The sequence below is a fragment of the Temnothorax nylanderi genome, unplaced genomic scaffold (assembly GCF_030848795.1).
Source record: "Temnothorax nylanderi isolate EJ_2023f unplaced genomic scaffold, tnyl_v1.0 TNYL_tig0128_pilon, whole genome shotgun sequence".
Taxonomy (NCBI): Eukaryota; Metazoa; Arthropoda; class Insecta; order Hymenoptera; family Formicidae; genus Temnothorax; species Temnothorax nylanderi.
The window spans coordinates 511064-524137 of record NW_027249190.1 but is presented as its reverse complement, the minus strand read 5'-3'; the positions used below and the strand labels follow the sequence as shown (position 1 = coordinate 524137).

At 41.1% G+C, this 13074-nt stretch overlaps 1 protein-coding gene across 5 annotated transcripts in view; it reads right to left on the bottom strand.

The window, feature by feature from the left end:
* Positions 1-432: 432 nt before the first annotated feature.
* The window catches only part of LOC139776780 (uncharacterized), an 83428-nt gene continuing 70786 nt past the window's right edge, over positions 433-13074 (bottom strand). For all 5 annotated transcript variants that reach the window (XM_071713690.1, XM_071713694.1, XM_071713691.1 and 2 more), the window contains exons 3-6: positions 8281-8593; positions 4746-7838; positions 2987-3330; positions 433-2572 (exon numbers count right to left, since the gene is read on the bottom strand). In XM_071713690.1, coding sequence (XP_071569791.1) covers positions 2030-2572; positions 2987-3330; positions 4746-7838; positions 8281-8539 — 4239 coding nt within the window. In that variant the 5' untranslated portion in view covers positions 8540-8593 and the 3' untranslated portion in view covers positions 433-2029. The remainder of the gene's footprint in view (positions 2573-2986; positions 3331-4745; positions 7839-8280; positions 8594-13074) is intronic.

Genomic DNA, 13074 nt, shown 5'->3' with positions numbered 1-13074 from the left:
AATCAATGCGAGCCACAGACGCGTTCTAAGCTGTCCGGTCTAAGCTGCCATTATAATTAATTAATTAGTCGTGCGAGATGACTTAACGGATCGCCGGAGATACGCTAGGAAATTCCATTTGGCCGGAATGGCGGCTGAATCATAAACGAGAGATGTTTCACGCGCAACCATGATGCAAAGCTAATAAATAATCGCGCTATGATGTAATCGATTTGTATAAACTTACAGATTATTATTGTAAAATCCATAGTGCCGATTAAGCCTTCTATTTTTTGTTATTATGGCTGCTATGCTCCTTTTGAGAATTTGCATTCTGCATGGGTTGATTGTTCCGCGGAAATCAAGACACTAAAATAAAAATTAAGTATTGTTAATCGGTTGGTTAATAAGAATAAGGATCGAGGAAGTTACACGAATGATTGAAATAATCAATTTACAGCTTTGTGGGGTACTTTTATTAACCGAAAGCCTAGGCTATAATAAAGAATGCTATGTGTATACATATCCTCTATCTATATACAATAAACCGATTTTTTTTGCACGATATTTGATACACAGTTAACATTTGGCAACTTGGAATCGATTATTTCGTCTTCTTTTTTCTTGGCAGGAATCACATTTAGTCTTTCACAATTCAAGAGTTCGAATGTGTTCGTCCGAATGTCACGAGATGTGTGTACGTCCGCCTCGTAACGTGATATTATCAAAATTGAGGAGGCTAGATCACCGACCGTTCGTAAAATCTTCCCTATTGCGATGTCTTAAGGACGCGACGTCTCTCATCGTGGATCGCGTTTCTTCTTAATTACGTTAGTGCTGATCATTAGAGACTATCAATACGAATAAGTGTAATATTGCTTGCGCAGCACTATAAAGACGAATTTCACGGATACACATCTGCATAAACATCGTTATGCCGCGATGTTTCACGTTACATATTTACAAAAAGGTGTCGCGTCAAGTGCGTGATACGCGAAGGAGTCTCGGAATTGTGAAGGAAATTTCAAACGGCGTAAAAAATCAGTCTTCGTACGAGAGATTCGAAGTTTCGAGAGGGTTTCGAAGGTGAGAGAGGGTCGATACGTCGTTGCTCGGTTGCTCGTTTCGTAAAAGCAGCGGGGAAATAAATCGCCGATAACAGCCGGCGGTTTTTTCCCCATGGTGTACATCGTAAAAAAGAAGAACAATCGTTAAAGAGTAATCCGCTCCGGTAAAATCTTCTGTCGAAATGCTAATTTTATCGCGTACGTTTGATTTTCTCGTAGGCAGGTATTTCATTGGATTTCACGCGAGAATGTTTCCCAGTCTTTCGGAACGAGTTTCAAATGTCGTGTGACGTACCGAAGTCGCGCATATTGACAATGCTTTCTTGCTGATGGATGATAATGAGATTAAGTCACTCGAGGACGTTCTTTTCTTCTCACAGCGGAAGTCGCGCGTTTACACTCAAGCGATCGGCGGGGGTGAGAAGGCTTGTATTGTGACGTGGAAACACGTATTTTTGGCACTTTGCTACGTCGAATTCTTTCCTTCGGTGCACAAGGCGAAGCTTAATCGCTAAAATATTGACGTCGCGGTCACGTTCGACGATATATAGTACAAAAAATTGTTCTGTGTCGAAGTGCTGTTGTTGATTAAAAAATTTTACCGATTGCCGTGCTGTTTTGATTATTTGCTAAATCGAATAGCGTTTGTGGATTATGCTCGCGGAGTAAAATAAATTATGTTAACTCGTAACAGCCGGAATAAAATCACGATCATCACAGATCATCGTTCCACTTTGTGATCGACATGTTCGACGGTTTCTAATTTGATTTATTTAAAACGCGCATTAAAAGTTCGAAGATCCGGTACTACCTGCGGCCGTCCCGTTTTTCGTCACTTTATCCGACGACACCGGAAGTGTCATTGACACGACGCGCTGTCGTCCTCTCGTGCCGCGCGATTATTAGCTGAAGATACTGGGTGACACGGTTTTCATCTCGATGTCGTGTTGAGCGGTCTCTTTACGAGACTCCTTCGCCTTCTGCTACGAGCTGAGGGGCGGGGGCCCGATGTTACTGATGAAACTCGGACAGGCGTTCTCCGCCCTGTCGCCGCTCTGCAACGAGAAGTGCCTGTAGGACATGTACTCCGGCGGATTCGAGGACAACGGCTGATCCCGCTTGATCGTCGCCCGCTGCTTCTTCATTTTCATATAACCGAGAACGGAGATCAGCACCACGAAGACCACGAAGCCCATGCAGCTACCCACGATCAGGCCCAGCCGTCTCGTGAGGATATTCGCCAAGCTGCCCCTGTCGCTCATCGTGCCGTCGCCCACTATCGAGTCGGGCGCGTCCAAAGTTCTGACCTCGGTGCACCGGCTCGTAGGCGAGTTTACCATCACGGGCAACGAGGAACCCTCGATCACGTCATCGGTCGAGGCGTTCCACTGCCAGGAGCCGATGTCCTCCGGGATCGGGGTGCCCCAACTGCCCAAGCCAAGTACGCAGATCAGGTAGCGCGTGTCAGATGCCAACTTCGTCAATCTTACCGAACGTGCCTTCGGATCCAGCAGCTTACCTCGAACCTGTAACCCCGGCGGAAACGTTTCGCCGTCAACATGTGCGGGCCTCTTACTTTTGCGCCGAGTAAATAAGAACTGGTCATTTGTCTATATAATAAACCACGCGTGAAACTTTAGTATATTACTTTTAATATTGTGCCATATTCTGTAAGGAAATATAATAACTGGATAACTGGAGAAAAATTATGAAGTTTGCAAATAGCTACAGGAATCAATAATTTTACTAAAATTACATTATGTACATTAAAAATAATAGTAATATAATAATAAAAGCAATTTTATCTGAAAATATGTAGTTTAATAAAGAGACATTCTTACTTATAAATTATATATAGACAGCGCAGTTCTTCTTTTTAATTTGATGCTTCCTTCCTGTTCACTTTATTCAACGTAGCGTAAAGTAATAAAAACTCTTACCTCGTCGACGTTGTCCAAGGCATGATATGCCACTTGGTATCCATGGAGGCCGGAATGATTCCTGCTCTGCCACGATACCAGAACGGAGAATGGCTGAATGTCTTGAATCGCGAGTTTCAGGACCAGCGGAGCGGAACAGAAGGCGTGGGGGTCAAGATCGAGGAAGACGAGACCCCGGAGCTCGGGTGGCTGCTCGCATCTTAACAAACCGCCCTCGACGTCACCGACTCCGACACCATTTCTTCCGCGGCTACGACCACCGCCGACCCCGCTCACCAATTTCTGATGGTCTCTCAACCATTCCCACAATTCTTGCGATTCGCAGCCGCAATGCAACGGGTTTTCTGCCAATGAGACCAGAGCAAAATTTGCTATTGTTCGCGACGTTCTACTCATCAAAAATCGATTTAAAAAGCAAACTAGATATTTCGAAAAACATCGATAGCGAGTTGATACAACTTGTTAATTAATACATTGACTGGGAGTTACATGTAGAAACATGTATACCTGTGGTCGACTATTTTTCATACAAGCCAATTTAACGGGAACAAAATTACATGTACAATGTAAAAAAAAAACAAGTCACGAGACAAAGAGTGAAAAATAAACTCACCGATCCTATAATATAATGAAAACTTCAATTTTAAGCTCTAACGACGGATTAAGAAGAGCTTAACATAAAATTAAGTTTTAACAATTTTAAGCTCAACTTTGCACGATAATTTAAACTCTCTCTAAACAGTGAATTCGTCACCGGTCAAAATGTTCGGACAATAAAAGACGAGCTGATATATCTTCGGTCAATAATGTGTTAATAAACATAATATGATAATTTATAGCATAATAAGAAAATATGATAATTTCCCAATATCGAGTATGTATTTGAATATAAAATGCTAGATTATTTTGTTATATGTATATTGAATAACATACATTCAAATCGCACAATTCGATTATTGATTATAGATTATAGATTAATTTATCCAGTTAGCACAAGAATATATTTGTAAGTTATATAAGTTTGACACAAAAAAAAGATTCTTAAATATTTTGTATATGTTGCAACTGCTTTTAACTACAGTGAGACTCTATTCATTCTCCACAGTTATTTATTGGAAATTTAATTCAAATGCTTAATTAAATAAAAATGTACGTATATAATAAATGTAAGTATTATAATAAATATAAATCTCATTTATTCTGCCATGCATCGTAACTGACTAAAATTAATTACAAACCTCATGCATTAACAATAATTAAATTTTATGATTCCAGTTTAATACTTTCCAATTAGCATAAAACATATCTGCGTGATTCATGAATAAACCGATTAACGAGATAATATTTTATTGTCGTATAGTAATATGTTCCATCTCTTTTTGTACATTTTATAAAAAAAAGACTTGTATATAATCAGCGATATATTTTAAACAAACTCCTGAAAAATATCAAGACGGTATGAGAAATTCAAGTTCGTGCAGGATTTCGTTGAAGAAAATGAGTTATGAGAACTTGTTTGATTGTTTCAGTGTTGAATATTGATTCAAGATATGGCGAAACGTGACCGGTGATGCGATTGATTTTCAAGTAGTAGTAACTTCATTCGGATCGATAGCCCCGCCGTATATACGAGAGAAAACTCTCGGATATCGTTTTCTTTCACTCGCAGTCGTGTCGTTGTTCTCGAGAAAGAATAAGCGCGCGCTTGCGAGCGCGAAATTAATTACAAATATACCTTAGGTGTGTTTAAGTAGCTCACCTTCAGCTCGCAGGCTTCTTATTTGCGTTTCGAGTGGCCGGAAAGCGTTCAACGGCAGATTCTCCAAGTAATTCCTACTCAAGTCAAGTAGACGTAACTTCTTCAGGGGTCTAAATGCCTCGCTGGAGATGGCGTTTATCCAGTTACCATAAAGATGCAGCTCCACCAGGCTAATTAAATTCTTGAACGTCACTTTGCCAACAATGCCGATCTGATTGTAGGACAGGTCCAGTATTTGAAGGGACTTGAGATCCTCCGGGAACTCCTCCAATTCTTTCAGACGGTTGTGCGTTAAATTGAGTATCCGTAAATGCTCCATGCCCTGGAGTCTCTCCTTCGGCAAGATCTCCAAGCTGTTCATGCCGAGGTGAAGAGTGAGCAAATTCGGGAGACTGCGAAACGCGCCCGGCGATACTCGCAGGATGCGATTCTGACCCAGATAAAGATGCAACAGCGCCGGAAAGGCCTCGAAGTCTTGTGAGGTTACTATACTCAGATTGGTGCCGGATATATGTACCTCTTGGAGAATAGGATACATCGCCTCCGATGGCAGATCCTGGATTCTGTTTAGAGGATTTCGCGTGAGATTTAGCCAGGCCAGACCGGGAAGATTTTGACCCGAGAGAGCCACCGCGGGTATCTGTCGGAATTTATTTTCCGACAAGTCTACTCTTCGCAGTAAGGACGAATGCGCGAAAAAGTTCGCCGGTAGAGCGTTCAAATTATTATGGCTGAGATCCACGGATATCAAGAGCGACAGATTGGCCATCGCGAATCCGGACATCGTTTCGATCTTATTGTGGCTCAGATCCAACTCTCTCAGATGCTTCAAGCTGGCGAAACTAGCCACGTCGACGTTGAGGATCTCGTTGGTCGACAGCGTGAGGATCTCGAGATTAAGGGCGCTCGCAAGCGCCGAGTACGGGATATCTTGAAATCGATTGTAATCCAAGTGTAGCTCGCGCAGCGTTAGTAATCTGTCGAAAATGCCCGGCGGCAGGGCACGCAGTTGATTATGATTCAAGTGTAGACGCACCAGATTCCGATTCAGCACGAAGATGTTTTCCGGTAATTGACTTATTTGTGAACCATCCAGGAACAGCTCCTGCAGAGACGGCAGCCCGTTGAAACAGTGTTCCGTGATCTGACTGAAATTGTTGCCGGATACCGCGAGTGTTCGAAGACCGGAAACGTCCAGACGTAGCAGCGCCGTCGCCGTGAGGAGATTGTCGTTCAAGTTAAGATCGAACAAGTTGCTGAGCCCGCGAAAGGCACCCTTTTCCAGCGTAGTTATCGAGCAGTTCTTCAGATTCAACGTTTTAATTGGCAGATCTTCTTGAAAAATTCCGTCTTGTAAAACGGTAAGATAATTATTCGCCAGATCCAATACCTTTAGTTTCTTAAGAGCCGTCAACGCGTAAGGATCGAGTCTTCTCAAGCCGTTATCTTGCAAATATAGCTCTTCGAGCTCGTGCAGTTCCGAGAATGTCCTCGCCGTTACGTGACTCAGTTTATTCATGCTGAGCTCGAGAAATTTTAAAGCCTGCATCGGCTGAAAAGCGGCGTCCTCGATCCTGGATATGGAATTGTTCGTCAGATAAAGACGCTCCACTAAAAGGAGATCCCTGAAGAGAGGAGCTTGCAGGTGTGTAAGCTTGTTGTGACCCAGCCACATGATTCTGACGGACGCTTGGCCGCGCAGGGAGTCATTGTGCAGAACGGCCAAGCCGTTGCTGTCCAGCTGAATAGACACCAAAGAGCTTCCGCCGGAAGACGATTCTGAGGCGGACAGCTGAAAGACGTCGCCGAGCATGGTCAACTGATTGCCCTGCAGATTAACGTGTTGGAGACTATTCAGCGTTCTAAGCGCGCCCGTCTCCATAGAGGTGATGGCGTTGTTTTGCAGATGTAGCTCGAGAAGCGCCGGTAGCGGCGTGAAGACGCCACGCTTCACCTCCGTTATATGATTATCCTGCAGCCGCAGCTCGCGCAATTGATGCAGTTTAAGAAATGTGCCCGGCTGTAACTCGCGGATCTTGTTACCGTCCAGGGAGAGCGACGAGAGGTTCTCGCAGTGCTCCAGGAATTCCCGCGGCACCTTCTCGATGTAGTTGTTACTCAGATGCAATTGCGCCAGCTGCGTGAGACTCGTGAGACCCTTGGCGTCGATTCTACGGATGGCATTCTGCTGGAGATACACCACCGCGAGGCTGACGCTGCCGGCGAACGCATCTCCCGGGATCTCCAGGATATTGTTTTCCGCCAGATAAAGTTCCCTCAGTTCGGGCAGTCGCGCGAACACGCCGCCGATGTAGTGAATATGGTTATGACTGAGCTCGATCGTGCGCAGCCGTTCGTTCCCCTTGAATGTCGCCACGTCGAGGAAGACTATCTTGTTGTGGCTCAAATCGATCGACTCTAGATCCTTCAGCGACGCGAAGGCGTCCTTGTGAATGCTCTCGATGGAGTTGTAGTAGAGAGATAGGGTATGAAGAATGGGACAGGGTCTGAAACAGTCCTCGGCCAGTTTCTCGAAATTGTTGCTGCTCAGATCGAGGATCAGCAAGGAGGTGAGGAGGCTGTAACCGTCGTCGGGCAGCTCCGATATTTCGTTCCACGCGAGCCTGAGCGAAGCTAAGCTCTCGAGTCTTCTCAAGGGAGCCATGGGGAACAGCTTCAATTTGTTTTCAGCTAGATCCAGATCGCTGAGACTGTCCTCGAGGCCCGCGAACGCGTATTCGGAAATTTTCGATATTTGATTTCCCTTCAGAGTCAGCTTCATTAGCTTCAAGCCGTAAAAACAGTAGGACGAGAGGTCCTGTATCAAGTTCGTCTCGAGATCTAAGGCAGCCAGCTTTCGTAGATCGGCCAATGATTTCTGAGGCACGTGGGGCAAACGACCGGAAACCAGTGCCAGGGATTCTAGGCTATCTTTCAAATTCGTGAAGGCGCCCTCGCTCACTTCTCGCAAAGATGAATGTGATATTTGAAGATGCCTGATTTGTGAGCCGGGAGGGAAGGCACCCTCTTTCAGTTCTTCGATGCTTTTGTCGAGCTCGTAAACACTCAACGACTGTACCATCGTGCCCGCGCCTGAAACGATCGTAAAGGGCATGGCCATTAATTTTATTGAATCGCGATAACATAAACTTTGAATTTGGCAGCATTGGCCGATTGCACGTTTCATTAGTTTTATGGGGCGCATTAAAGAAAATGGTTTCCTTGAACCACGTCAATTTTAACTTTAACGTTGAAGCTACATGGAAATATAAGAAAGCGCACATGTAATAGTAACTCGGCATTAAATGAGCTGTGACGAGTAAGTTTAATAGAGCAGTCAATCGATAGAGCCGATACTTTTAAGAATGTCGATAAGCATACTTAATCGTAAATATGATGTAATATATAAATTCTTTCACACAGACACTTATTTTAGAATTTATATAAAAGCACTATATCATATATATATATTTTGTTCCTCCATTATATCGTCAAGAATTCTTGACTCTTATCTCTTAAACATTTAGCTTCTTACCGCTAGTACTTAGCACGCCTTGTAGCGTTGTTCTTAGAGTCTCTTCCGTAGCGCCAGCGCATTCCAGAAAGAGACCGTCTTCAAAGTTATAACAAGGACAGCCCGTTATTATTTCCGGAGGTGGGCATTCGGCTATCTGAGCAACGGCTCTAAATGTGATAAAATTCTGAATTAACAGAATCTGAAGGACCATCCTCGGTATCCGCCGCCGATCTACAGCGTACGGGTAATCTACCCGTCGTTGCGGATCTCGCGTCATCGTATCGTCACATCCGTAATTCCGTTTTTCGCCTGCCAGACTGCAAGAAGCTTTCTGAAACATAAAAGTCACGAAAGAAACTGAAATCGAATTTGCGATATTACGTTACGTAACTCGAACGACAAGTTACTTGAATTCGTGAAAAGAAAATTTCAGCAATGTGTTTTAACTTTTTCCGTTTATTTTAGACGTTACGAAGTCGCAACACCTTTAGAGCTAAACAGAATTATATGTTTTAACGAGTTGCAATTACTCCACTTGTATGTTTATACGAAATAATAATGTTATTATCCTTGTAAAAATTTTCTTAACAAATATTTACAGCTGCCTTTGCCATGAGAGATTCTTGTCTGAATAAATCCACGGATAAAGTTAAACTTCGCCTGCCAGACGCTATGCAGCGCGTGTTGGTGCATGTTTACGAAAAAGTACGGCCAAGCTCTCAGAATAGTGCGAATAGCTTCCTTGAATAACAAAGAGTGCACGTCTCGCTAAGACGGAGGTGCATACGAATATACGAGGACATAAAAATTATTTGACTCGTATGAGAAAAAATTGCGTTATCTTTATATTGTCTCTTGAGACAGTCGCTTTTTTCAATAGAAAAAAAGCTCCTTTTGTCGAAATAATTTTTGAATAACATATCTCTGCACTCGTAAAAATGTATATCAAATATATTCATTATGAATAATTTAGATTGAGCTGATTATATTTATTATTCTTTAAAATATTGGTTGATCTCTTTGGATTTTGGTCTTCATCACGATAATATCAAATTAAAGCTGGATTTAGCTGGATTATGACTTTTCGAAATATTTATGGTAGAGAATATTGGCGAATGTAACAATTTGTAATAAATTTTGAAACATTTATCAGAAAATTTATTCTTTTTTTTTTTCTATTTATCTATCTATCCTCTTTGTGTCCATCATAAAATTATTTTATACAAAAAGCAATTACTATAATCACAGAGAGATTACTTTATAATCCGCTGTGATCATAACACTCATCTTTATAAAAGGTTTCATTAATAATCCGAAAATTTCATCTCTTTCCTTTTTCTGTTATCTGCCATATATTTTTATACACTAATAGTATTCCGTTACGGGTGATTAGATCAGAAATCGAAACCGGAATCTTTCCCTTGCCAGACGATTGCTTTTACCATTAAGCTATCTAGATTCCACATGCTGATGTTTCTTCTTGTTTGTATATATCCTAACGTCGTTCACAATATACATGTATGCGATACACAGTGATTCATACAATTTATAGAAGAAATATTTTGCTTACGACTGAGGGGGGAAAGAGGATATAGAAACAACCCAGATAACAGAGTGATGTCAAATGACGTATTAATAACGTCTTAATGACGTATTTAACGTCAATAACACGCCATTAAGACGTCTTTAGACGACATCTTGTTACCTGAGAAGTCGACAGCCGACTTCTCAGATAGCAGGATGATATTTTATGTTATATAATATTACTCTTTTTGCTGATATAATGCATTTACAATGCGTAATAAATTTTTTTTTACAAATTAATGTTCCTTTCTGCATAAATTAATATCTTTTATTGTGTGTACAAAAGTATTGAGGTAAGGTTATCGAAAAATCAATAATTTATGAAATATTTCAAACTTTATTTAGACTTCGCGTGAAAACTATTGTACGTAATGTTAGCAATTTTTTCGACTATATCCAAAGTTTTATGTAGCAGAAAAAGTTTGGTGTACAGAACTGCTGTTACTAAATATAACATGACACGAAGTTGTATACACAAAGGCAACATTCTTAATTCGATAGTGTCTATCAAGGGAATACTGTTCAAACAGACACAGAGACGTCGACAGTAGTCAACGACTACTAAGCTAATAAGTTTCTATCTAGATAACGTCGGTTGAGTATATTGCAAATACAGGACAAGAATTGTTCATAAATTTGTTATCTATACAAAGTTGTGTTTTCTGTGTAGTATTCAATAGAAAATCTATATTATATGATGTTTTCTAACTAAACATGATGTTAATAAATACGTTTCTAAAAGATGACATGGTCTCTCTTATATTTCACAATTGAAAATATATCAAAATTACACTGCGGCACTGATTGTAGAAGTACAATAACTAAGCTTTCCTTATAATATAGTGGACTTCACAAAGATGATATGTTATGCACAGAAAAAGGACGAACAGCCATAAAGCTCTTTACGCGTAATCGAGCGGCGGCAATGGCCGATTCAGAAATCTGTATCACAAAGACGGTGTCTAGACCGAATCGATTTTTCGCGAGCGCCAAGCCGCGATATCGCGCCATTCACGCCCAACTGAATCCACGAATGCCTCTTCCTTCTGACCCGGCTGGAGGATCGCGGCGCGAAAAGCCTCAATAGGGGCACACCAATCTCATCTACATTCACATCTGCGTTTCCGCGGAGCGTCGACGAGCACTACGTTTACGATCGGGCGGTAAAAACACACAGCAAGAGACGTTTCACGGCATGTTCGTGCCAAAGGCTTTAAAACTCGAATCCAGTAAGGCGTGTGTCGACTCCGCCGGAAAGCATTCGGAGGAGATCACTGAAGAGGTCTTTCGGCAAAACATGATTAGCTAAGTCTGAAAAGTGTTGGGTGCGCACGTGTTACACTAAAATACTACTGAGAAATATTTTAAGAAATTTTTATACAAGTTTATAAAGCACTTACTTGTCAGAAATATTTTTAGTCTTAAACGTAGAATTTCTTAGCAAATAAAATATCTGTTAAAATGACAGGAGCAAACAAATAGCAATCTCGCTAATACACACGATAAATACGCTTAAGTACGAGACATCTACGCGCGCGAAGACATCGTAACAGGGAGAGTAAATGAGTCTTCGACTTCGGGGGAAATCGTATCGGATCTTCCTCTCACTGTGTTTACTATCGAGCGAGAGAGTCAACGTACTCCGATTATTTTGCAGCAAGCGATTAAGGGCGGATTCACTTGGAATTCAAGAAACGTTTTCAATTTGAACATTAATCTTCGTAGAGAAACGTCAGCGTTATATCGGAATCCCGGTTGCAGGTTGCAGCTATCTTTCCTTAAGTATTTCGATCGAGTGGCTGGGCAAACTCAGTGGCTCTCGGTATACCTTTCCGGTTTTTATTCGCCCTACCTATCTCGGAGAATATGTTGTTCGCGAGGCATATGTTACATTCCTGGCACGATCGCCATAAACGTTCCATGCACCAGGAATCCGGTGTACGATGCGCCATTAGTAAGTTAAGATATCGCGAGCGTATGAAGCTTCTCAATTTGAATTATTGGCGTATAATATTAATAGAATTAAATCACATGGTGGCAGATGAATCAGCGATCGATTCTAGCGCAGGGGTAACGGCAAACTGCCTACGAGTATATTTACGAAAACAAATTCATTTTCTTCATAACTATATTCCTAATGACATTAAATATATCCAAGATAAAATTTTAATTATTTTCCGATATTTATTTTTATTTCGTAGATTCTTTCATCCATATAAAAAGATATCTTTTATTTTGTTAAGATAAATCTGTGACAGAAAGAAAAGGAGAGGGAATTTAGTCCATATGTCGGCTTGTTTGTCGATCAGCAAGTTTGAAGTTACTAAAGAATACTACTGTGTGAAGGAGGAGAATTCGTCTACCTCGCACGAGTGGTTCAAAGCACGCTCTTTTCAAGCCAACGCGACAGAGGATTATAACTCGCGAAGAGAAGAAGGTAGTTGAGAATTCAGTAGAAAATGCGCTTTACGAGACATACATCGTTTCGATCCAAGTGTACGGGCTATATGTATACGTACTCCTTGAGAGCGTACTCAGCGCTTCATGCAACACCAGCGGTAATAAAGCGCGAAAACGTTTCTCCGTTGCTTCGTGGCGCTGTTTTAACGCGATGAAAACAGTCAGCGCACTTCCGCGCGAGGAAAAACGAACGTGTCTCTTTCAGCACGTCCATTTCACCGTCAGAACCTCTCGCCCTGCCCAAAAGAAGTTTCAGCAATGGAATTAAAAGGTTTACGTGAAACTAAAAACGTTCTTCTCGTTCCCTCGATTCTTTGTTGAGTTATTTGCCACTTTGCTCTGCTATGTTTTTGCATCGATTTACGGCGTAAAAATTTGTGATAAAAATATATACAGATATGTAGATATGGGATATATAAATACAGTTTAAATTTTTACAAGACGATTCTTAGAAGAATTCTGAAACATTTATGTTGCGAGAATTTCGTGAAACTTTATATTTATTCTAGAAACAATTATATATATATATATATCTGCCACGTAGAATTTGGATTTTTATTGTAAAGACAGTAAAATGTTATCTAGAATATATTTCATCGATAAAATAATTTAATTTTATAGAATTTAGTTCATTAAAGATGTTACTAACAAGTGTTCATATTATAAATTTCGTTCTCATTCGTTCATAAAAACTTGCTTCATTAACCTTATCAAGCGGTCATTATTGTTAATGATTTCTTCTTTTCTGTTTTTAGTATGTAATCACTA